Source organism: Natator depressus, chromosome 8 (genome assembly GCF_965152275.1).
Source record: "Natator depressus isolate rNatDep1 chromosome 8, rNatDep2.hap1, whole genome shotgun sequence".
In the NCBI taxonomy this organism is placed as follows: Eukaryota; Metazoa; Chordata; order Testudines; family Cheloniidae; genus Natator; species Natator depressus.
Window position 1 is genome coordinate 90311465 of NC_134241.1, and position 26938 is coordinate 90338402.

Here is a 26938-nt window from a genome sequence, read left to right on the forward strand (position 1 = left end):
TAACAAGTTAGTTTGTTACATGGAAGACTGGTTTGGAGTGCCTCCCCCTAAACTTAAATAACCCACAATTTTTGTGATATAATGGCCTGTTCTTTCCCCTCTACTCTTACAGTTATTTGGTCACTTCCACTGTTTGTTTATTTTTTCTTCCTCCTTTCTGTCTTTGCTTCCTTTCCTGCATTTCCTCCCCTTACTTCCCAAAGCAAAAATTGGGCTCAATAAGTGTTTCTACAACCAATAATGGAGACTGAAAGTGACTAGAATGATAAAATCTTGCAGCTAATTCCATACATAAAGTGCTTACACACTTGGAGCTACTGTCTCTACTTCTGACGCCAGTACAGATGGTGGGGTGAAAGTGGCTTGTTGGGTCCCTAAAATGCCAACTCCCAGTGGGGTTCAGAATATGTATTAAGAGCATGACAAAAGATGGAAGAGTTATCCATGAATACTTTGGGTGGGGAATGCTCTAGTTACAGAGATAATAAATTTGCTACTGTAGTATTTACCAGAGAAATTGGCATGCATCATTTTAGTCCTAGCTCAGAACTGCTGTCCCCTGTTGCTGGCATTTGTTTCCTGGCTGTTGCCCTTATGTCTTTTGACACTATAGCCAATACTGATGTCAAAGCTTAAAATGCTTGGCTGCTGCAAGTCCCAGATTCCAACCACTGAGAACAATTTGTTTTAAACATTTATGTATTTATAATTTTGTACATATAACATGACTTGTATGCTTCATTGATTGACACCATTTCATATTATAGAGTCATAGTGAAATTATTTTTGCTCCATTGGAAGGCCGGCCTGCTAAATGTTTTTCTTCCTCTTGGTCAAGAGTCACATACTCATTATTAGGTCTCCATTTTTCAACTTTGTTAACAATATAGCTATCTCTATGTATCCTGTATTTCCAGCATGTTGATTTCTCTTGCATCCAAAGCGTGCTGTGCATTTTACACGCAGGTATAAACTTGTTTTCGCTGCTGAAGACAGCACAGTTCTCCTCATACAATATCCTACAATTAATTTGATCTAGTTAAAGACAAACATTCCTTTTTACACTTTCTAATCTTGGATAAAATTTTCTGGAGAGCCTAAGTGACTTAGGAGACTGAGACACATTTTCAAAAGTAACTTATCCCCTTAAGCTTTATTGAAAGTCCTTGGGGTTTAAGCTTCTTAAGTCATTTTGATGCTTTTGAAATTTTTCCAGTGTTCACATACAATGAAATCTGTTCAATAAACTATTTAAGGCAACCTTCTGCTTCTAAAGACATCCTCTAAGTATCTCCACATTTTATTACAGTTCTGCTCACCTTTAATGGAAAATCATCTCAAAGGTGCCACAAGTACTCCTTTTCTTTTTAGTCATTTGTTAGTCATGTTCATGTATTCATTCTAAATGCAGTGGAATATGTCTGTAAGTTCCTAGAAAAGTATCTACATTGTTGGCAACCCCTTAAACATTAGTATTGTATACACTAGCAATGAGAACAATATTCAAACCCAGTATGTAATGCAGCAGCTGTTTCCAAAGTCTAATTCGTATGTTCTACAACTTGAGACAGTAGAAAGTGTTTCATGTTAAAATAAGTTTTGGAGCTCCAATGTGCAAAGATTTCTTTGTTCTTTCTTTTAAGATTAACTGTGCATCCAGCCAGAGAAAGGAAAAACTCAGTAATTTAAGTTGACAGTAACGTGTTCATTCTCTTCCTTTTCTCAGAATTATGTCTGTTACACTCATTTTGTGTTGAAATCTTTTAAACTAAGCAAGTTTCTTTACAGGTTGGTGCATAAATGTAAAGACAAAGACTTTCTGATAATTAATTAAAAGATTCTTTTGTTAATTTCACTCACATGCTAAAATGTTCCGGGGGTGGGCAGATGGGGGAAATGCCTATGCACCTGGAAACTGTAAAGTTCCATAAACTTTATAGAGAATTGCTTAAGGCTGTAATTAAGTTTTATTTTCCTTTCTAGGTTTGTTAAAGTTCTGCACTGTAGGGTTTTGTGGAATTGGTAGCCTAATTGATTTCATTCTCATTTCAATGCAGGTAAGTTGACACTTTCAAACTAGGATACAAATCAATTTTTTGTTTATTAGAAGTCTGATAAAGTCCAAAAAAGGGGCCAGTCTGTTTTTGGCTTCAAGAGAATTTTCTGACTATCTTACACATTAAAATCCAGGTCCTGATTTCTCAGTCATGATGTTGCAGAGGGTGCATCATAGGAAATAGATTTAAATATAAATAGATGAGAACTTAAAATAAATTGCCAACTAGATATTTTTTCCAGTCACTGCAGTGCAACCACCTCTAGTTGTAACCTGGAAGCTTTTTCACCACACAAAGCAACACTGCATATATGTGTTATGGCAGAGTGAAGACTGATGTATCCTATTAAAACTACTTGAGAACTTAAGCAGAATCTAGTTGTCCAGCACTGTAGTTTGGCCAGGTCACATGTGGCTTGGAGTGGTAAATACCACAGGATCTTATGACTGCTTGTATTTAGGATCCCTGGTTTAACACATCACCAGGAAGACATGTGTAAATGCATTCAAGAGGCTGCAGGGATAAACTAACTACCTAGGGTGACATTTTCTAAAGCACTTAAGTGCCACAGCCCCACTGAAAGCCAATGGGACCTGTGTGCCACACTCACTTAGGCACCTTTGAAAAAAATCTCCTTCTCTCCTTGACATGTATAGATTATCAGAAAAAATAAAAGGAGTACTTGTGGCACCTTAGAGACTAACCAATTTATTTGAGCATAAGCTTTCGTGAGTTACAGCTCACTTCATCGGATGCATTCAGTGGAAACTCACTAAATGCGTCCAATGAAGTGAGCTGTAGCTCATGAAAGCTTATGCTCAAATAAATTGGTTAGTCTCTAAGGTGCCACAAGTACTCCTTTTCTTTTTGTGAATGCAGACTAACACAGCTGCTACTCTGAAACCATAGATTATCAGAGTTTCTTATTAAGATTAACCAGCCTCTGAAATGGTGACCAGTGGTGCTGCAGAAGTCTGGATTCTAGTTAGTATTTCTTTGTACAAACACAGCAAGTTACTGGAGACCAGGAGAAAGGAGGCAGTGAAGATGCCAAATAGTAAACACTAAAAATGTCCCAGGTAGTTTGTAAAGCGTGTGCATTTATTTCCTAAACTTTAGGAATCCAACCACATGCTTGCTTTGCAAACCAGAATGTGGTGGATGTTGTGTGCCATTTTAAAACTTAAAACAAATGGCTATATCCAGCACTTCTGTTCGCAAAACAGTATGTGGTAAGTATACATTTCCACAGTCATGGTCTGGCTACCCTGCTCCATTTTCATTTCTGCTTCTTCTGGTTGGTGCTCTGCATGTTCCCCAGAGTGGAAAGGGAAATACTGTAGTGACTGGTGTTCTATAAACATCAGAAACAGACCTCCCCCTTTCAATCAAAAGGTGAGCTTAGAAGCAGTTTGGTCAGTGTTTCTAACACAAGACGTATTGTAGAAGAGTGAGAAAGAAGAAGGCATAACACATGGGTTTTGTGTTTTGCACTGTGGTACACATGCATGTGATGTCCAACTTCTATATTTAATATTTTGAAATAAATAAAATTCAGTTGCAAGTTTACATATGAACAGCTGCTGGCCTACCCCATTACTTCAGGGACTGCAGGGTGGAGAAGGAGAAAGTTGATGTTGCTATTTTATCTATATTTGCAAAAAGATGACCTACGTTAATTGAGAGGGGTCTTTTTAGGATTCCTGAAGATTAAGGCCTTCAATTGGGGGTGATATCTTGTGGCCTCACAAAGCGGCAAGAGTTTCTCTATTCCAGGATGGGTCTATTTTGAAGAATTTGTTTGGGGTTTTTTTTTTGTTTTGTTTTGATTTCCAACTATCTTTTTTAAATCAGTCCCATCCAGAATAATTAAACTCAATTTTTTTGTTCAATTTTTGCTTTTCGTACAGTTGGTAGTTTTACCTCAGTATGTGCTTTTTCTCATGAACACTTTCTTGAGGCAAATCATCAGTGTCACAATGATGGAATCATGTACACTGGGGAGGAAGGTGAACAAAAATGTAGTTAACTCTTGATCCTGGCCAAAGAGAACATTGTAACTTCTCTCTCCTATGCTAAAATATACAGAATGTATTGTCAGTTGTAAACTTTCTTTACATCTTAATAGGAAGGCACAAATCCTCACATCATCATACAATCTGTTTTGTAAGGCCACTATAAATTGTGGCCACAATAGGCTAAAATAACTTACCTTTATTTGATAAAATATTTATTCCAGTTGATCATAGACCTTTACATACACTTATTTCCCACACTGTTTAATTAATCTTGGCTCCTTCCACCCAAAACAATTCCTACTCCCCTATGGGATAGCAACGTTTTTTCTTTGGGTCATCATCTCAAACATTGTGTATGGACCAAATGGGAGAAGAAAGAACGGTTTGTCTGTGGTTCATGCTACTGTGTTTGTAAAGAAAATTTAGAATAAACTTGCATATTCTTTTCTAATACAGACCTGGAAAAATAAAACCTGCAATGCTGAAGTTATTACCTTAGTAGCTATTGCTAAACTAATTGGACTGAACTAAAGCCAAACTGAGCTTTTGCTGTTTAACTTCATCACCGTAGCCACAAAGGCACATGTGCATTCTATGTCATTTGTATTGTCTTCTGTGTTAAAGATTCTAAATCAGATGGTTGTATATGTACATTAAACCACTGTTCTTTAGCTGCCATGTTTGTATGACATTATGACATTCTAGTGTGCTGTCCAGACCAGTGAGGAGCTGTGTCACCATCTGCCTTGCAACCAGGGGTGCCTCATGATGTTTTGCCGCTGTAGTTCCCAACCTGAGCCCCTCACAAACAGCCAGCAGCAGGCTGGGCGCACCCTGAGTGTCTGTGTATAGCTGCAGCCTGCCAGCATACTCCAGTCACACTCTGGTTTCCACTAGCCTTGGTTACCACTTATAGGGCAACCCCAACACACTCCCAGTCCCAATTTTTCCCGCAAAACGTGTATTCTGTACTGTCTAGCCCTCTCCTGGACAGTTCAGATATTTTAGGTCCATTGCTCCTCTAAGAGGATCAATATCCAGTAGTTTGCTATTTTAAATGGAAAAGCAGCGAAGAGTCCTGTGGCACCTTATAGACTAACAGACGTATTGGAGCATAAGCTTTCGTGGGTGAATACCCACTTTGTCAGATGCATGTAGTGGAAATTTCCAAAGGAGGTATAAATATGCAAGCAAGAATCAGGCTAGGGATAACGAGGTTAGTTCAATCAGGCAGGATGAGGCCCTCTTCTAGCAGTTGAGGTGTGAACACCAAGGGAGGAGAAACTGCTTTTGTAGTTGGCTAACCATTCACAGTCTTTGTTTAATCCTGAGCTGAGGGTGTCAAATTTGCAAATGAACTGAAGCTCAGCAGTTTCTCTTTGAAGTCTGGTCCTGAAGTTTTTTTGCTGCAGGATGGCTACCTTTAAATCTGCTATTGTGTGTCCAGGGAGATTGAAGTGTTCTCCTACAGGTTTTTATATATTGCCATTCCTAATATCTGATTTGTGTCCATTTATCCTTTTACGTAGGGACTGTCTAGTTTGGCCAATGTACATAGCAGAGGGGTATTGCTGGCACATGATGGTGTATATTACATTGGTGGATGTGCAGGTGAATGAACGGGTGATGGTGTGGCTGATCTGATTAGGTCCTGTGATGGTGTCGCTGGTGTAGATATGTGGACAGAGTTGGCATCGAGGTTTGTTGCATGGATTGGTTCCTGAGTTAGAGTTACTATGGAGCAGTGTGTCGTTGCTGGTGAGAATATGCTTCAGGTTGGCGGGTTGTCTGTAGGCGAGGACTGGCCTGCCTCCCAAGGCCTGTGAAAGTGAGGGATCATTGTCCAGGATGGGTTGTAGATCACTGATGATGCATTGGAGAGGTTTTAGCTGAGGACTGTATGTGATGGCCAGTGGAGTTCTGTTGGTTTCTTTCTTGGGTCTTTCTATGTGATTTTCCAGTGGAGCTCTGTTGGTTTCTTTCCTTTAAATGGAGTTACCCATACAGTTCAATTTGAATGCAACACCGGATTAGATTTGATTAAAGAATAAAACAAGTTTATTTAACTACAAACAGAGAGAGTACAAGTATAAGGCCTTAAAGTCAGAAATGGTTACAGGAGAAATGAAGATAAAATGTTTTGTAGTGCTAAAACTTAACAATTTTACCTTGAACCAAGTCTAACTTGTTAACACATGCTCCCAGTAACATGGCTGACCAAATTCTCGGGCCAGGATCTGCTCCCAAAGTCAAAAGACTGTTTCTTTTGTCATCTTAGGTGAAGGAGAGATGAATAGGGAGAGAGAACTTGGGGTGGTTTTGGCCCTCACTTGTATAAGTCAATCACCCTTTGAAATGCATTTTCCTGAGGATTAGCCCTAGATAAAGTTCATTCCTGCTGTGAGGATAGAGACAAGGAATCTTTGATGAAAGAGATTTCACGCTGTTGTTTGCTAAGATGCAGATCTGTTTGTTCCTGACCCCTTCCTTGCCAAAGATTGGCCACTTGACAGGTGATTGGCCATCAGTTTTGATGACACCTGGTAAGAAGTGTCACCTTGTCCTTTGTCTTTGAGATACAGGTTTACCCACTTCCCAGACTTGTCTGATAAACATGCTTCAGTCATGATTTCAGCTTATATTCATAACTTTACATACAATATTGCTATAGCCATTTCACCATGATATTATTGACCAGTGAGTTATTAGTGATCCCTTTGTGACATTACCCAGGGTACAATCTGAACTGATGAACAGCTGTGTCCCCTCAATTCTTCAACCTGGGGTGCCTTTTACACTGCTTCGCCATGAGAGCTACCACTCCTGGTCTGCTCACATACAGCCTCCAGCACGTAAGTTACTCCCAGCTATGGAGTATGAGTGCTGTAGCCAGTCACTCATGAATTACACTACAGAGTAACACCAGCAAATTCCCTGTTACAGACTTTCTCCCAGAAATGTATGTGTTGTACTGCCCAACCCTCTCCTGGACAATACAAGCTCATATAAACTCCATCATTTTATTAATAGAAAATGATACTCATAAATCTTGTTATCTCAAATGGAGTTTCCCAAGCACACCGGTTTAGATAAAACAGTAAAACAAGCTTATTAACTACAGAAAGATAGATTTTAAGTGACTACAAGTAATGAGGCATAAAAGTCAGAATTGGTTACAAGAAAATAAAAGTAAAACACAACTACTGGCTAACTTAACAAGCTAGAGTGAATTCACAGCAAAGGTCTATCTCACCACAAGTTCCAACAGTCTTACTGGCTGAAACTCTTTCAGTCAGGATCCCTACCCAGTCCTATGCTGCTTCCTTTGTTCTTCAAGTGCTGTTGATGCCGTGGGTAGAGATCCTTCTCTTCTTTGTCATCTCCAGCTAAAGTTCAGTGTATAGAAAGTCTGTGTGGATGGAAACTCCCAGCTGTTCCTTTGTGAAGATGTAGATTTTTTTTACGCACACCCTCTTTCCTGCCAAAGAAAGGCAACTTAACCAGGCCCATTTGATCTTATTGACACCTGGCTGAGGCATTCACTAGCCTTTTGTCTCTGGAGAACCAGATTGTGACCTCTCTCCAGATTTGGAATATGTCTTAGTAACATCATATAGTAGTATCTTATAGCTTTACATACAACGTTGCCACATATATTTTACTAGAACAATAATGAACAGCAAATTACAAGTTTTCAAATGATACTCACAAGGCATGCTTTGTACAAGATTTATCATAGTCCTATAAAGGGGGTGAACATAGGGGTACAACCTTACAAGGCATAATTTGTACAAAGATTATTACTGTGGTGTGTAGGGTGTGAATATAGGGGTGCATTCAGTCACAGACATACTAGGGGCTGAACCTACTGTTTCTTCCCCAGTGCTAGTCGAAGCAAAACATGGAGCATTTGCTGCTTATTAGTGTCACCTGGCTGTAAATATTCAGTATGGGTTTTTGGCATGTAGTGCTTCTGCTCAGAAGCAGTTTTTACTTGCCTTTCTCCTTCTTCCCTCAGAACCCCCTCCTAATTAGCTGTATGCACAGGGACACCATGAACTTTCCTGAAGGTGGTTAAATTCCATGTGTTTCTGAAGGAGATAAAGGCAATACCTGCTGGTCCACCAAGAAGGCATTAAAGGAGGATTGAAGGCAGCTTGGTTTAGTTCTGCCATCTGAACTGATTTTTGTGGTGCAGAGAGAGTGGGGGAAAGCTTTGTAACATGTTAAGGAAGAAATGGTGTTGCCTCATTGCCCTGCTTCTCAAAAGTCAGTTGAGACATCTCTCAACCTGTAACAACCACCATTCTGTAAGGGATTGCTCAAGAAAGCACCAAGTGGCAGGGGTGAATAGCTTGATACATAATTTTGTCACACAGTACACGTTGAATTTTACTTAATCAACTCTGAGGCATTCAAGCACTATCAAAATAGTCTAAAAATCTGAAAGACAACAATAATCAAATCAGATTAAATGATGTTCCCACAAAGCAGAGAAACCTTCATCAACAAAAGGGATCAGTTCTCAATTGGCGCAAAGAATGAAGGGTGGAGGGAGAGAAGGAGTGCCAAAAAGGTCAAGAATAAAGCAACTGAAGTAACTGGGCTTTGCACCATACTCTGAAAACAGCCAGCAAAGGATTGACATTCTAGGGCCTATTCTGTCTTTATTCAGGTTCTTATTCCATGTCCATCATCATGGAATCCAGATGTCCTCAGTTATACAGAAGTGAAGCAATTTGCCTAAGATTACATGGTGGAAGAGCTAGCAAACTAATTAATTGTCTTGTGACTCCCAGCCCTCTGTCCTATTCAGTAGACCATGCTGCCTCCCTGTGGGCTAATTTTTTCACTTCTGGACATTATGCTTTCAAGGGAAGAAGATTCTGGGTTCATTCTCCTCCTTCCTTCTGATACTGTTCATGATTCAAAAATCAACTCCCATTAGCTACAACTGGCAGCCTTAGCACAAGAGAGGGCCAGGAATGGAACAAAATTCAATTCATAACTTTCAACGTGCAGGTGTTTTATAAAAGAATATATGTTATGTTAGTGTTTTTCAGGGTTTTTAAATTATATATGCTCTAAAACTTTACCTTACGCCAGTAGCCTTTTCTCCCATCAGAGATAGGCACAGTTGAGGACCGTTCTAACCCTCACGCCTCCCCCCCGCCAATTTTCTCTTCTTGTTCTTCATCTCCTTGGGCTTTCTACCTCCATTTATCAATTGCAGAAAAATCCCAGAGAAGCTCTTCTTTGGCCCCATTCTTTGCCAGTTTCACATTCCCAAAATAGCTGCCATCATCTGTTTCTTTCTCCCATCTGTCCTCCCTTATTACTGAAATGGAGACATTTTCTGGGGCTCACCCATCTGTCAGAAAGATCTTCTAAAAGGCAGCCTGCTGTGGCTCAAATCCTGATTGGTTCAATCTAAGACTAGAGTCTAGCAGCTCATTCACCACTGTAATTTGGTTGATTACAAGCCCTAGGGAAGTCTTGCTTCAAAGAGAGTACTCACTAAAATGGTTAAACTGCAGCACAATTTCAAAATGAATTCAGTTTATATTTTGTAAATTGAGCATGATTAATTTTGTGAGGGACAAATTAACAATAATTGAGACATTAGCACAAAAAGTGTGTACATTTTAATTAATATTGGAAAATCTTGTTTTTTTTTCTAGATTGTTGGACCTTCCGATGGCTCTAGTTACATTATAGATTACTATGGAGCAAGGCTTACCAGGCTGAGTATTACCAATGAGACATTCAGAAAAACACAGATGTATCCTTAAGTCTGGCAGGAAGTATCGTGTATACACAGGTGCATTTTGATTTATTGGATTCAGTAGTCCACTGAAATTCCTGATAACTGATTTATATTAATGACACTTTATTAGAACTATGTAACTGCCTATTAAATGTTGTGTATTGAAAAAAGCAGGTAAAGATATTAGAGAAATGTTATCAAGCGCAAGACTTCACATCAGAGGTGCTCATTTTCCAAGTCTCTTCTGTGTGGCTGCTCCATTTCTGTGAACACGTAGCTCATGACTTCTAGACTGTGCTACTTGTGAGTTATGCAGATATTCATAACTTGCACTGTCATTGTTTTATCTTTCAATGTGAGTTAGTAACAGCTAATGAGATAAAAATTACTCTGGTTTCAGGCAAAGTATCTGGAGAGAAATTTTGGCACCGTTGAAGTCAGTGGGAGTTTTGGCATTGATTTCAGGAGGCCTAGGATATCACCCCTGTGTCTAAAACCTATGTCACTGTTTCCAGGATTGTAAGGCCTCTGTAACAGCTATGAAATGAACATCTTTATTTTTTTCGAAAGTCAGAAAAAAAAAAGACTTAAGAGCCTGATTTTAAAAAGATTGGTCCAAAATCTATGAGGATTTATATCGTTTTCAATCCTATTAATTTAAAGAGATTTTCCTTGAAGGTAAAGAACAAATTTCAGTGAGGTTGCCTGATTTGGCTCACAGTTTAATAATGATAATCAGCAGCTGGGGAAGGGATAGAAAAGTGTAATACCATAAATAGAACACCCTCATTCAACAGGCACAGTAGACATTATGCATCAAAGTTAGAATAAAACCTGTTTATTTTGCCTGTATTATACCTTCAGTCTCAAAAAAACCCCAAACTTGTTGACTTTCATGGTCAGATATCAACTTTATTATTCTTTTAACCATCATCTATGCTCCATCTTTTTCAAAACAGTTCTTACAAAACATATGTACCTACGTTTTAATGTACCTACATTCATATGTCAGAAGTACAAATTCTTTATACTACTTAAATAGAAGATGTAATAAAATATAGGTATGTGGATTGATCCCTCTAACCTACGCAATAAAGTCCTTAGCACTCTTCTTTTATTTGGTCCTTGTTGACAAAGGCATCTTGTATTTTAATGAAACATATACCCTGGCATCTCACCAAATGCTTTGTAACCAAACTTCCGTGTGACATCCAAGATTTACCAAAAACAGGTCAGGAGAAGATTTACCAAAAATAGGTCATGAAAGATATAGTCAGAAGCTTCAGTGTTGATGTTTGATAGTCAATATCTTCATACTGTTTAATTTAAACATTCCCTTAACCATTTTGTAGATTTGAAACAAGCTAATTACAGAAAAACTGTTTTAATTTGGACCAGAAATCTACATTACATTGTCTTCACTATAACCTATTTCATAACATTTCTGGATTTTTTATTTATATACAACCTTCAAAACTATTTTAGTATTTCCTTATCAATGTTTTCTAAAGCGATTTATGAATTTTCCAAAGACCACTATTTCATAGAAAATTTGTGTCATTTCAGCTATTCAGTTTCCTTTTAACCTAAATTAAGGATAAGTATAAAAAACACCATGCGTAAACATAACCTTACTTTTAAGCAGTCAAGGTGTTATCAGTATATGCCACATGTAAGAAGAGTAAACCATGTATGAATTGGGCTAAAAATTATTTATACTGAGTACATTTAAGAAAGGTACTGTTCAAGAACAGTTATTTAGCATGTCCAGACTACTTGCAGCATTCCATTTTATTGTCTTTTAAATGACGCTGAGGCTGATTTGTGCATGAAAACTTAAGGTGAATGAAAATTTGACATGTTGGCAAGTCCATCAGTTTATATAAAATGTTTGTACATGTCTTTATTACACCACTCCCAAGAACAGAAAGTTTAGCAGGGAAGAGCATCTGTCAGTACAGAGGCACGTTGTGTGGAGACTCAGCATAAACAGGTACTATTTTAGGCCTGTCCACCTTGAAAGTGTTTTCATCCTTTATTCCCCCTCATATAACTGCAACAAAACATGGAGTGATTGTTTGTGACCTTTTCATACTGCTCAGGATTGTGCGATTTTGCCGCCCGTTTCATATTCCCTCTCCTCTGCTTAAGAGCCTGTGTATGGTGGTGATATTACACCCAAGGATGACTAGACAGCAAGGCCTTCAAAGTTCTGGCCAACTGTAATTTCTCTCTTCTCTTCAGATTATTTTCCTCTGACCTTTCTTCTTACTAACTGTGTCCCTCTCCTTCACATTCCTCTTCAAAATATGCTGCGTCTATGAAGCCTTTCAGAAGTTGACATTGTCACCGTGCCTCAGTGGGTCACAGCTGAGAATACCAAATTCAAGACAAACTGTTGAGAAATGGGGCAGACCCACCCCAAACTGGTGGTTATTCTTCCATGAGATATACCAAGCCAGTAACAAAAGTAAACTTTTGGTGAACAAGAAGTTAGAAATGCAGTTTCCTTAGGTATCCCAGCCTTTGTTTTACCACCCAGACACTAGACTTAATGATGAGTGGTTATTTAATATCAATTTAATCAAACAAAGGTTTCTTCCAATCCCAAGAGATCAGCCACATAGCCAGGTAAATGTAAAACTCAGATATTACCCAATAATCACACTGTTGCCAGTCCTTTAGTATCTAATATCTAAAGTCTTATTTATAAAAGAAAAGAAAGATGAGAGAGTTCAAAGGAACATAAGAGCAGCCATACAGGGTCAAACTAAAAGTCCATCTAGCACAGTATCCTGTCTTCCAACAGTGGCCAATGCCAGCTGCTTCAGAGGAAATGAACAGAATAGTTAATAATCAAGTGATCCATCCTGTTGCCCATTCTCAGCTTCTGGCAAACAGAGGCTAGAGACACTATCCCTGCCTATCCTTGCTAATACCCATTGATGGACCAATCACCCATGAATTTATCATGTTCTTTTTTTGAACCTGGTATAGTCTTGGCCTTCACAACATTCTCTGGCAGAGTTCCACAGATTGACTGTGCGTTGTGGGAAGAAATACTTCCTTTTGTTTGTTTTAAAGCTGCTGCCTATTAATTTCATTTGGTGACCCCTAGTTCTTGTGTTATGAGGAGTAAATGACACTTCCTTATTTATTTACTTTCACCACACCAGTCATGATGTTATAGACCTCTGTAATATCCCCCCTTAGTAGTCTCTTTTCCAAGTTGAAAGTCCCAGTCTTATTAATCTCTCCTCATATGGAAGTTGTTCCATACCCCTAATCATTTTTGTTGCCCTGTAATTTTTCCAATTCCAATATAATTTTTTAAAATGGGGCAACCACATCTGCACGCAGTATTCAAGATATGGGTGTACCATGGATTTATATAGAGTCAATGTAGTATTTTCTGTCTTCTTATCACATACATACAAGCATTGCAGAGTTCTTGTATCAGGTTTGAAGCAATGATGGAATAAACTGCTGGCTTGTAAAGTCTCTGGTAACTTCCAAAAGATTGGACGCTCCTCATTCCATTGATTGGAATGCTCCTTTTAGTGTAAGTCCACAGTCCAGAGATCAGAGCAGGAAAGAGGCAAAATGGAGTTGCTTCCAGGGTTTTTTATACCTTCTCCCATGTGAAGGGAACTTCCTTGTCCCAAACAAAGCCCTCAGTGCAGTTTGTGGAAAAGTACAGGCACAAGATGGAGTCCAGAGTCACATGAGCTAGTCACATGCCCTTGCATGCTTCAGTGAGTCATAGAAACAGCCATTACCCATATTCTGGCTAAAACATCCACAGGAAGGCCCACAAGGCATGGATAAGCTTCTTCCATGGCCCACTGTGTTCATTAATGGGCCATCAACTTGAATGGTCCATTCACAATGTACTGGCTAGACTGGATGTAAACTACATGGTGAGTGTTATCCGAGGAGCAAACACATTTGAAAGACTGGTACATAGTCAATATTCTTAACTTTAGATACAAAGATGATACACGCATACAAACAGGATAATCACATTTGATAGGTTGTGACTTTTCCATTGATACTTTAATATGATATACTTCTTATAAGATTTGTATAACAGTGATAGCAACAATGAGAAGCATGTCATATTTTAATCATACAATGTCACAGACATCACAAGAGCTAGTTACATACCTCCTCCAGCTTTTGCCAGCACACCATTTTGTGTTTGAACCATCTTGTGCGGCTCAATACATGCATCCTCGTGATTAGACTTCAGCTGTGTGGTCAATACTAATAATTGGAGAGGCTTAACTGAGCAGGCACATGATAATGACAAGATCACTAAAGAAGTAATGAGGTCTGCATTTTCATGCTGTTAGAGTCAGACACTGAATGTTTACCATAAGGACTGTAAAAACATCTTTGCAAGATGTAAATCCAGACCACTGAATTCATGACAAGTTATCTGCAGTACTAGGCATCTAAGTTTTTATAATGATTTTCTGAATTGCTGAATGCCGTGGCATCCTCCCATAAGTCAAGCTGCTCACCCTATTGTTTTTCTAGTTTTGAGTGATCTTACTATTTTAGAACAATCCTCTCAAAGGATTGGAACTCTTCCCTCAATAGTTGGTTTGCCTCTCTCTGTAGAGAAAGGCAATAAAAATCCTAATCATGTATCTAGATAGTTATTTTCCCACCCCAACTCAACCACCAACACCATAGTATGTGACTGCTTCACAGACGTTCATTAACTTATCCTCTCAGCAGCCCTGTGAGGTGAAATATTACTGCTGTTTTACAGATGGGGAACTTAGGGTTAGAAAGCAACTACTTTGCTGAAGGTGTGGCAGAGCCAGGAATTGAACCCATATTACCTGAATGCCAGTCAGACCACAAGACCATGTATTCTCTATAAACATTGTCATTATTTCATTCTCTTTATCTTAAGGTTTTCTATCTACGCATGCATCACTGCAGTATTGAAGTGTAGTGTAGTACCTAGTCAAAGGAGTCACTTTGGGGCACATTGCATTGGTTTGTACAGTGAGAAGGTGGGTGTATATAAATATATAAATTATTTTAAATTTTTATATAAAAATAGGGAATACATTGTGGTGTAGTTATATGGTTTTGTGTGTGAGTAGGACATGACTGCATTCGTTGTGCGCGTCAACCTGTATACTTCATCATCATAATATGCACATACCATTGTTTTCCAGGAAAACTGTTTTAAAAGCATTTTAAAGAGCAAACTCTCTGACTGCTATTGGACTGCAATGATTTAAATGGCAGGGGAAATAGCTAATGTCTCCTGATGCTGTTTTGTTGACTCTGCTGCTTTTTTCTCTCTCCACTTACTACTCAGAGATATCACTTCCCTGCTTTGATTTCTGTACCCGATAAAACCTTAAAATGCTAGGTTTTATTGTTTCCAAAGGTGTATTGTTGTAGCCTGCCAGTAAAACTATTCAGATCTGCAGGAAGATCTTTGTGTTTTAAATGTTCTGTCACAATTTTTGGAAAACATCTGTTGTGACCCCATCAACTATGGTTTCCTTTGTTCCTCAAGAGTATATTGGGTTATATTTGCTTACCCAGCTCTGTGTATTCAGTCTTCTCACATGTTCCATCTTTTCATGTTTTTTTAGCTTCATTTAGCCCATTTCTGGATCCACTGCCCTTCCTGTTGCTTCTGCTGCAATTTCTATCACTGTTCTATACACACAATGATGTTGGGAACATTACAGTTGTGTGCTTAAACATTCAATTGGGGAAATGTCAAAGATAAGGTTGCACAGGCAATGGTACGTTTCTGCTGTCTCATAGGCATATATTGTGACTGTAATTACATGATTTGATTATATTTCTCTACTATGCTGTAATACAGTTCTTCCCCCTTAGATACATGTGTACAGTCTGGTAACTTTGAGTTCTTACACTCTCTTCATTGTTGTAAAGGTCCATCATATATTTATATGCACCTGTGAACTTAGGCTTTTTACACAAGCTCTTTTCTCTCACTAAAGGCATGTATCTTAATCCGCAGTCATGTACTAGATATATTCTTTTCAACCAGCAGTTGCAGGAGGCAGTTAACCACAAAAGTAACGTAGGCCCGATTCCATCAAATCAAGTGCTTAATTCTAAGCGTGTGCTTTAGTGTTTTGTTAGATCAGGTTTTAATCAGGAACTGCTGCTGTTCTCCCTACCCCCACCCCAAAGCCAGTCTTTGTTACACGGTGATGCTTTCTAGTCCTACCAAACTCTAAGGCCACATCTATGCTACGCATTTTTTAATGACACAGCTGTGCCACTACAGCCATGCTGCTAAAAGGCATGCAGTGTAGCCACTGTTTGTCGGCAGGAGAGAGCTCTCCGCCAACAAAAAAAGTTCCACTCACAACAAGCGGTGGTAGCTTTGTCAGCAGGAGAGCTGATGCACAGGTGCTTTTTGTTGGCAAAACTTTTGTTGTTTGGGGGGGGGGGGTGTTTTTTCACTCCCCTGAACGACAAAACTTTTGTCGTTCAGGTTCCAGTGTAGACAAAACCTAAGTTGCTATCTTTCTTTGTAGTATTTTCCAAATGTTTAACCAGATATTAGAAGACCAATATGATCCATAATATTTCAAGGATGGTTTTATCAGGATTTTTCCACTTTAAAGCATATTTCCATCTATGTGTACATAACTCCCTATTCATTCATGCGTCAGCTGCCAAAAATACCTGTCTCTTGTGGACCTCCTTCCACAATTTCTGAAGGACTCTGGAAAAGTTGGACTTCTACAGAACTATATTAATTAGTATTAATTAGAGATGACCTGGCATCCAGTCAGGGAGTCCTTTACATAAATGAAGTCAGGAGGACTGGGGCTGGATAGATGACTGCAACAAGCCTGGCTGCAGGTTCTAGACCTGTGGAATAAGGTACAGCAGAAGCTTGAGAGCATGATTTTTCTTTTTGCTTCCTGTAGGTGGAACCAAACCCCATAGCTGAATTCCTAGGTCTGCTGAAGCTGCTCTTTAGTACACAGGCAAACATTTAGCACTCCTGTTCTTTCTCGCACAACAAAGATTAACAGGAGTGTGAATGTGAGGTGATTTTGTGCCAGAACAGGATGCTGTTACCATTGTGTTGTCTCTGTGGACCTCAGGCTGTAACAAAGGAAAGGAAATGGAAAGATAAAAACAAATGCATTCTAAACCTGTTTACATGGTGTGAAAGGAAAACTTGGTTCCACAAATTCCATGGACAAGAAATTAAAATATATTGCACAGCATCTCTCCATCTTAACAGGAAAAAAATAGCACCCTCCCAGCTTCTTCTAGGATTTTTTTATCTTTAGCCCCTGAACCTAATTAGATCTTGGACATGCCCATGCCCTGTTTTGATAGTTCTGCCTCTGTAGGTTTGAACGGTCTGTTCTCAAGATTGCATCTGCAGTCTGTGAGAAACGTAGCTAGCAGCCTCTGCAGATGCATATGACACACCGGGTCTGTAGCTGGTATAAGAATTATAAAGATCAGTTTCCATTACTGTAATTACTGTATAAATCCTCTCTTTAAGAGGATTATAACAGGCCTGTTTTTTAACCTTGCCTTGAGCTGAAATTTGGACCCAGTTTTGACGTGTGGCACACTAAGTTCTTTTTCTGTCTCCTCTTCTCTGCAACAGCTTATTAGTCATTTTTTTCCTGGACTCTGTTCTGCGTTTAGAAGGCTTACGTTGGTGGCTGCACTCTGTCACTGTACCTGGTCCTGACCCAAAGGCAAGACAAAGTGGGGTCCATATTTTGGTTAAATCTGGAAAGCATCATTTTCCCCTTTTGGAAGCTGTAACTTTTTCTCTCTTACCCACCTGTGCTCCAAAACAGGTGTGTAAGAAGGCTGTGAGATGGATAATCCACAGAATGAAAGTGGAGGTTCCCAATCTTTTTTGGTCATTTGGATCAGCATAATAAACAAAGCTCTCAGCTGAATCAGTAGTGTATCCCTTTAAGTTGTACAGGATTGCATGAAATTGGGGTTTGAAGCAGCCCCAGCTCCCTGGCAGGGTAGAGTGCACACATCTGAAAAGGAGGTTGGCAGTGATGTGCTATTACTGAAACATGTAGGTTGGGGAACCACTGCTCTAAAAAGCCCTGGCATGCTTAGGATAGTTGTAGGCCAGGTGGCAGCTGTAACTTGTATTTATCAGACATATTATTTTAACAAGTACCAAAACACACAATGTTCATTTTGCTGTTCAGATTCACAGTGCTTTGGACATATTTTATGGCAAACATCTTGTACTAAAAATTGTTGGGAATGAAATGGTTACTATTTTCTGTTCTCTTTAGAGACCTCTTTCAAACCCCTTGCATTTACTGAGAGGAAGACATACGGAAAACATGTAATGGGAAGCCACTGTCTGCTAAGGACCTGACTGATACCAACGTCTGTGTGACTGACTGTCCCTGCATAGTCTGAAGAGAGCAGGACTACCCCACTGTATGACAATAGCAGAAGCCGGGGAAAGGAGGAATCTTTATCTTTTAGGGCTGTCATTTCATGATCTCATCCATTGTAGCCCTATTAAGAGGATGATGTGCACCACTTTTCAGTTATTTTGTTAAATAAGCATGAGCAATGAACATCATGCTAACAGACAATTCCTAGTATCTAATACAGTATCTTGAATTTAAAAGCATGTGGTAATGTAAGTGTATATCTGGGAAGTATGGGGGCTGGGATGAAAAGTGACTGACTTGACATTTGCTGTCTTTCTCCCAGCTCCTTTGCAAAAGTAGGAACAGAATCAGAATAAAAAATGTTTGTTTTACAGCTGTACCAAGTTACAGCACACTCTCTCTCCTCCTTCCCACTTGCATCAAGTACATCCTGTACTTTTGGCAACATGTTGACTGGATATTTAAAAGCTGTGAACTGTTCTGAAAGTTTCACATACAGGGTTATGAGCCATGTGTGTTTGATCAAAATTCAATTACTGCACTGTACCATGCTTGGAAACCTATCATCCCAGGTTATGAAGTATGACGAAATAGGCTAATCTAATTGGTTCAGTATGGGAGCAGTATCAACCAAGCTTGTTATGATAAATAGCTTCCTGTGTTAAAGGTTCTCTAGAGCTTAAGTATCTTGGCTCACCTCCTTCCACAAAATAAGAATATTGTTCCCTGAGAACAGTTACATCACTGTCCCTCTTCTACAATCAGAATTAAGGGGTTGTAGAATTTTTCATTTTGCTACTCCTTGAAAATATAAACAATGGATGGATATCTGCCCCATTTCCCACCTCCCCACTTCTACCTCTTCTCCCCTCACTGCCCTCTCCCCTCCTCCAGCCAAGACTAGATCATCTTGCACTCACCCTGGTTGTTGGATCTGTTTTACTACTGTTTGAGACAATCCCAAAGAGGGCATTAAACTTGCCATGGGCTGGGGTTTGGGGGTTGTATGGTTTTCTGTTTGGGGGAGTAGAGTTAAATGGTGAAGCATATTAGTATTTTCAAGCATCTAATAAAACTGCCTTGTCACAATGAACTGTATATCTGTGGAAATGTTGCTATCCACTTGGAATTTTTATTTTTGTAGTACCAGTAGTTTAAGTCCATTGTGCAAGTGCTGAAATAAGAGTAGAGATGGGCTAGTGTTCTAAGCTGGGATTTGTGATTGCTAAATGTGTCCCTGAAACAATGAGCTCAGTCCCATGAGAAGGCACTAGCTCCATGGTTTTAGCAGGGCCATCTTTGGCAATAACTGATTGTCTGTGATCCTGATGTCAGAGTAATAGACTGTGGCAAGGGATAGAACATGGAAAAATGGATCTTTATGCTCCCTGGCCACATGTGCGTTATCATGCACAGGGTGACGATTTGAGTGAGATTACAACTACTCATACTCTCAAATCCCCTTAGGACAAAATGATTGTCTGGTTGCTATTTTAGCTAAAGCAGAATATGGTCCGGATCTTTTTAAACACTGTTAATATTAGTGGGACTACTCCCATGAGTAAAGTTATTCACATGCATAAGTGTTGGTAGGATCAGACCCTACGTGAGTGAGTCTTGGTGTTTTCCCCAAGAGTGCTTAAAACCTGATTAAATCTGTATGGTGATTAATGTCCACTTACCACCTCTCTCATACCCCATTGCAATTTGGTTTTAAGCCTTGATCTCATTTTAGTTCACCATTTAAATGTCCTGCTTAACCTTCTGCTTACAAATGTGCATAATGCTGAAGTCTGCATTTCCAGCGTGTATGAGATGTTCTGCAAATAATGGCATTTAATGATAAAAAGCAACAACTTTAATCACCAGAAGATCAGCTGATGACTAAGTCCAGCAGTACAAAATTGGGGAGTGCAGAATTCACCACAACAGACAAATATTCATGTCCACATAAGATAAATTATGCCTTTCCTATGCTCCTTAGCACTTTGAAATCCAGATTGGACCAATTCTTTATTTTACAGTGTTTGTTTTCATTATTTTTCTTTAAAAATGCAATTAGTCTAAAAATTGAGATTCAGTATAATTCTCAAGTATCTCAGATGAGAGTAATCCATTTTCATAAAGTTCCCACAAGAAATGCTCACAGAGACAGTAGCTTTAACTTCAAAAATAGAATGTGACTGTAGGTACTTATGCTAATCTCTTTTTTGGCAAATCAGCTTTTTTTGTATTGGATCTCGCTTGATTGAATAGCACTGGAGCTGCCAGAGTAAATGCTATTATCAGTGTACAGTAATTAAGGAAATAGTCCTTGTCACTCTAACAGTGTCCAGGCTGTGTCTACCGTAACAAAGTTAATGGTAAAGAAATCTCTTTAAAGAGTAAGCTACTGGAGTGTGGTTACTTTTGACATGCGGTGAAACTATGCAGTGTTGAATTATAGGTTATAAGAAAATGTATAAAATAGGCCAATTGAAACCTAAATGCATGCTGAACTGTAATACATAATTACACAACAAATTAAACAGTTAACCTACTGACTCAGAGCCAGTTGATTGACTCTGAATCCCCATCCCCCCCAAAAAGAGACTCTTCTGTCATTCAGAAACCTCAAGACCTTTGCAGCACAGGGAAAAGCCAATGTAAATAGTGAACCACGCAGCATAGCAACAGAGTCAATACATCTGGGCCCTTTCTAACGAACTTGGGGAGTGAATTTAAGTATAGAGGACTCACTCCAATTAACAGCTTGCACCCAAATTCCCTCCCACTTAAAACTGCAGACTATTAGTCTAAGTGCTTCTACTGATCACACTTGTTGTGATTGGACATGGAGAGGGGCAGAGTCCCTAAGTAGTGAGGACAAACCATTTAGGACCTCCTAGATTAAAACCAGCCCCTTCAGTTGCACCTGTAAATAAAACTATGGCACAATAGTGTCATTCTCATTGTGAGAAATGCCACTTAGTACCTGAAGTTTCCAAGTGATCAGTAGAGCTCATTGCAGTAAGATACGATGGAGGTGACAAAGGCATTAATAACTATGACAAGGTCTGCATTTGTGAAGAAAGATTATGGTGTCTTGCCAGGTTGAAATACGTGCAGAAAATGCGAGGTTTAAGCAGGTTATAACCAGGCAAAGTGTTAATTTTAATCAAGAAGTGTGGTGGGAAACATTGTCCTGAGTATAAATACCTGCATTTCAAAAACCACCTCCCTCCCGCCCCCAAGTCTGTAGAGTAGTTCTACAAATTGATATAATGGGAAAGGAGAACAAGTCATAACTATGCACCAGAGTCCAAAGGGTGGCTGCTAATGCAGTACACCGGTACCTGTAAGAAGCAGTAGAGTAGCCAAAGCTCATGTATGTCTTTTCTTTTTCTTGACCTCATATCTGTGCAATAGGTGTGTGGTAGTACATTTTTCACATGTTATTAAAACACCTGATAGCTTTATGTTTGGCTTCATTATCATCTGGAATTTTAACAATCTCTGCAGTGCTCCATTTTAATGCATTGACATTCTGAAGGCAGGGCATCATAACCTCTCCATTAAATATTTGACACAATGAAGCATCTTCTAAGTAAAGTAACTCTGAGCCATCCAGTGTAGTTTAGGTGGTACTTTTAAAAAACAAAACTGGCAGAAATGTTTTGTGTGTATTCAGCGCTCGTTTTGCTTCTCTGACTAGAAATAGACATAGGCCCCAATCCAGCAAAGCACATGCTAAAGTTAAGCAGATACTTTAGTGATTTCATTGACTTCAGTAGACTACTACACTTAAGTGCTTTGCTGGATCACAGCCTGCGTTCTGTTGTATGCAGATCACTGATGTTCTGTGTGTTGTTCCAAAAGGATTTTTTTTAAATGGGCCTATCTTGACATTTAGAACTGCATATTGGAATCTGAGGAGGGGGGTGATGGTCAGAATTCAAAAAATTATAGCACACCAGTGAGGTTTTTTTAATTCAGACCTGCCAAATGCAAAGGCAGATGCTTTCTCATTCTCTAGCTCCTGGGTACACATTCTACTTTGCTGTTTCAAGGACAAAGAAAATACTTATCCAATTAGAAGAGGCATGAGATTGTGACATAACAGCTTTTCCCTTAAATAAAAAAAGTTGGAAAAAGAATTTTGACACTAAGTCATTAAGTGCTATTAAAATAATTAATACACCATAAATCTAAGCATACACATAGGTCATATTACAAGTTGTGCAGCTTTTGTCACTAAAGTTGCTATGAGACTACACATGATTCCAGCTCTACACAAGTTACTTGGCCAAATTGCATTTTAAAGGCCTTACTTTAAAAATGAGCTATATATAAAAGTGTACGCCAATTAAATGTGAAGCCAGACTCTGCTATATTTGTAAATTTGATATCTTTATAAAGTTTACCTTGGATGATGTTAAATGTGATATCTTTGTCAGATTCCCCTACAGACTGAGTGTTAATAGAGACAAGCAAGATTCTTTCTTTTTTGACTAGTTCTGTGGAGAGCATCACCAAGAAGAAATAGTTTGCCCAAAATATTTCCGATTTTATATCATATCAGGGTCATGGCTTTATGGTCTATGCATTTCAAATCTGAGACATAGGCACCTTGGAACCACAGGCTCAAATGCCTAAGGTAGTATCCATGTAGTTTATTACAGAGTCTTAGAAAAGTAAAGCTAGAAGGGACCTCAAGAGGTTATGTAGTCCATCCCCCGCGTGCTGAGGCATGACTAAATATTCCTGAACCATCCCTGACAGGTGTTTGCCTAACCTGTTCTTAAAAGCCTCCAGTGATCGGGATTCCACAACCTCCCTTGGTAACCTGTTCCAGTACTTAACTATCCTTAACTAGTCAGAAAGATTTTCCTAATATCTAACCTAAATCTCCCTTGCTGCAGATTAATATGATTGCTTATTGTCCTACCTTCAGTGTGTTAATCATAGGAAAGATCTGAGTTCCTGGTTAACTGGATGTGCTCTAGGTTCCACACCTCAGAGTCCCTATCCATTAGACTTGTTCCCCCAAACCTCACCTATCAACGGAGAGAAAACTAAGGTCAGGATTAACTATAAAGGAAACTGGTTTATTAAACAGTGACTCAAACAGGAAACAGTGACTTATAGGACCCCCAGCATACGGGTACAGGTTGGCACAACAAACTGGCATAAAGTAAAGATCCCAAACCCATAAGGACAAAGGGGAATTTGGTACAGGTAAGGTACAGAGGTACACAGTATACTATACCAGGTTCAGAGGAATGGACCCATGACAGAGGACATCACAGATGGAATACATCAGGACACCAAGGTGAAGACACAGGAGTTTTGGGTACAGGTAAGATAGGAATCAATCAGGAACTGATAGCTGCAACTATGGAGTTTTGGATCTTCTTCTTGCGGTCTTCGGTAGAACCCTTGAAGTCTTGGCTAGGACATGTACTGCGCTGCCACCAGGAAGGACAGCCTTTCCTCTTGGGTGCAGCAGTCTTTTATGCTCTCCTGTTTCTAGGCAGAACACAGGCCATGTGACCCTTGCTCTTTCCCACCTTAGAGAGAAAAAGGTGTCAATTGTCTCAAGAAGAAGGTCACCAACATGATGGACAAACAACTCCTTGCAAATAAAATGGCGAAGTGCCTAAACAAAATGGAACTTGTAGTTTTTCCCCTACAAGTGGACCTGGAGGATAGTTGATCACCATCCTCTTTATAACATCCCTTACCATATTTGAAGACTGTTATCAGGTCTCCCTGCAGTTTTCTTTTCTCAAGACTAAACATACCCCATTTTTGTAACCTTTCCTCATAAATTAGGTTTTTCTAACCTTAGGCCATTTTTGTTGTTCTCCTCTGGACTCTCTCGAGTGTGTCCACATCCTTCTTAAAGTGTGGTGCCCAAAATGAGACAATACCCCAGCTGAGGCCTCATCGGTGAGTAGAGTGAGACAATTCCGTCCCATGTCTTTACATGTGAGACTTCTGTTAATACAACCCAGAATATTAGTCTTTTTTGCAACTGCATTCATTGTTGGCTCCTATTCAATTTATAATCCACTATAACACCTAGATCCTTTTCTGGCTAGCCAGTTATTCCTCATTTTGTAATTGTATGTTGATTTTTCCTTCGTCAGTGTAGTATAATTTCCACTTATCTTTACTGAATTTCATCTTGTTGATTTCAGACCAACTCTCCAATTTATCAAGGTCTTTTTGAATTCTAACTCTGTTCTGCACAGTACTAGCAACGCTTCCCAGTTTGGTGTCATCTACAAATTGTATAAGCCTATGCGCCATTCCAATATACAATTCATTAATGAAAATGTTGACTAGTATCAAACTAAGGACAGAGCCCTGCAGGACCCCACTAGATATGTCCTCCCAGTTTGACAGCAAACCATTGATGATTACTCTTTGAGTATGTTTTTTCAACTAGTTGTGAGCCCACTTTATAGTAATTTCATCTAGATCTCATTAGCTTGATTATGAGAATATCATGTAGTACAGTGTCAAAAGCTTTACTCAAGATAAATCACATGTACTGCTTCCTGCCTATCCACTAGGCCGGTAACCCTGTCAAAGGAGGAAATTAGGCTGAGTTGGCATGATTTGTTGTTGACAAATCCATGCTGGCTCTTCTTTATGACCCTATTATCCTATATGTGCTTACAAATTGATTGTATAATAATTTGTTCCAGTATCTTTCCAAGTATCTAAGCTAGGCTGACTGATTCCAAATGCCCCATGTCCTCTTAGTTCCTCTTTTTGAAGACATACTATGTTTACCCTTCTCCAGTCTTCTGTGACCTCACCTGTCGTCCATGAGTTCTTGAAGATAATCACTAATGGTTCCAAGGTTGCTTCAAGTTCTTTAAGTACCCTGCTGAATTGAATACTTCTAACTTATCTAAATATTTTCTAACCTGTTCTTTCCTATTCTGGCTTGTGTTCCTTCCCCCTTGTTAATATTAATTGTGTTATGCAGCCAGTCACAATTAAATCTTTGAGTCAAGACTGAAGCAAAATAGGTATTAAATAGCTCTGCTTTCTTTGTGTCATGTGTTACTACCTCCTCTTCCCTGCTAAGGAGCAGACTTAACGCTTTCCTTAGGGGTCTTTCAGCTGATTCTGTAAACAAAAAATCTCCTCTCTGTGTGGACAATAAAGGTTCTGTGGCTGTTTTTTTTATTAGAAGAGGATAGTTCTTCCCATGGTTGTGCTGGGTAAGTTCAATGCCACAGTTATGAGTGAGGCCTCAAAAAGTCAGGAGCTTGGCTTAAAATTCATGCAGTTTTGAAAAATAATAAATTCCAAGGTCTTGTTCTTTGCTTTTGGGTTCTGAGCCTTCAGAGTGCACTTGGGTCGTGTTTTCAAGCTTTTCTCTGAAAGCATAAGGGCTAAAACTTTACTTGTTCATTCAAGTGAAAGCTGGGAGTCTCACGTAATCACATGACTCCAGAAACTGGAACTTTAAGAAGGACATTGTGTCACGAGACTCAAAATTATGAGAGTTGGCACCACTGGCAAGCCTCCCACCAAAAGATTTTGGGACCACATGGCACCTAGCAACACCACGTTGTAGTACCTTTCATAGGCGCCCCTGTTAAGGGCATCAGTTCTAGACCTGGAGAGTTGTTTTATGGGGCTGGGGGTTGACTGGCTGTTTGGGGAGGTGTGGGAAAAGGGAGAGGGAATAACTGAATAGAGAGGTAGGTGATGAGTTGGCAATTGCCCAGCCCAGTCCCGAGGAACATCAGAGGGCATGGTCCATAGTGGATTAATGGGCTTTTGGTCCTCTAGTACCCTGATGTGTGCAGAGATGCAATCTGGGCTGGCAACGGAGAGAGGGTATCATGGCCTCCTGCTTTCGACCCCTGCCTGCTGTCGGCCAATACATGTTTTGGATGTTTTCAAGCTTTGGTCCATTGCCTTTTAATCATTTATTGTGGCTGTATACACGAATCATGCTGCTGTCCTATTCTTTTTTATTTGTATCAGATAACATCCCACATGATTTCAACCCTGATACTACACTTCCCCAATTAGCTCTGAATGAAATCCACACCTCTCTGCCTTCCCTAGTCCTCCTCAGCTCGGGGGAGAGGGGGAGAGTCTACCCCTTGCTGGCTGCTAAATCTCTTCAAGAAAATTGGACTCTTCTCCAAAAAATTCAAAACTGTGTTCGATGATGCTATGCACTATTGCACGGCAGAGAGCCACAGTTTCACAAGCAACCTGCAAACTCTTGCATCATAGGCCAGCAGTGCCAGTGACTATCCACTAAGACAATGTTCCTTCCCACAAGAGGAACTGCCATCTATGTGCACGCAATTCACCAGTAACCACTAAGGAATCTGGGCGAGGGCCTGCTACTAAAAAGCAGTGGGTGATGTGGAGTTAGAGAGCTAAGCAACCACCCTCACCATTCAAATCCTTCCTAAAAACTCACTTCCCCTGTGCTGCCTTCACAAATTGTGTTAGGAAAGAAAACAACACTCAAACCCAGAGCTATCCAGGAGTAACTGAGTAAGCGGAGGAAGGATGGTCCAGCAGTTCTGGCACTAGCCTAGGACATGGAAAACTGGCTTCATGTCCCTACTCTTCCACAGACTTCCTGCGTGACACCGGGCAAGTCACTTAGCTTCTCTGTGCCTCAGTTCCCAGTTGTAAATT

The 26938-nt window shown here is 39.6% G+C and overlaps 1 protein-coding gene across 3 annotated transcripts in view; it reads left to right on the forward strand.

Annotated features, from left to right (window-relative positions):
• TM2D1 (TM2 domain containing 1) overlaps positions 1-22368 on the forward strand; it is a 39323-nt gene extending 16955 nt beyond the window's left edge. Inside the window, exons 5-8 of one of the 3 annotated variants that reach the window (XR_012640594.1) lie at positions 1984-2057; positions 9757-9896; positions 15470-15625; positions 18158-22342. Coding sequence is in view for 2 of the 3 variants with exons in the window: in XM_074961613.1 (XP_074817714.1) it covers positions 1984-2057; positions 9757-9867 (185 nt within the window). In the remaining variant the exon portion in view is untranslated. Of the gene's footprint in view, positions 1-1983; positions 2058-9756; positions 9897-15469; positions 15626-18157 lie in introns of all 3 variants that reach the window. The other 2 variants (XM_074961613.1, XM_074961614.1) reach the window with 2 other exon arrangements.
• The last annotated feature ends 4570 nt before the right edge of the window (positions 22369-26938 follow it).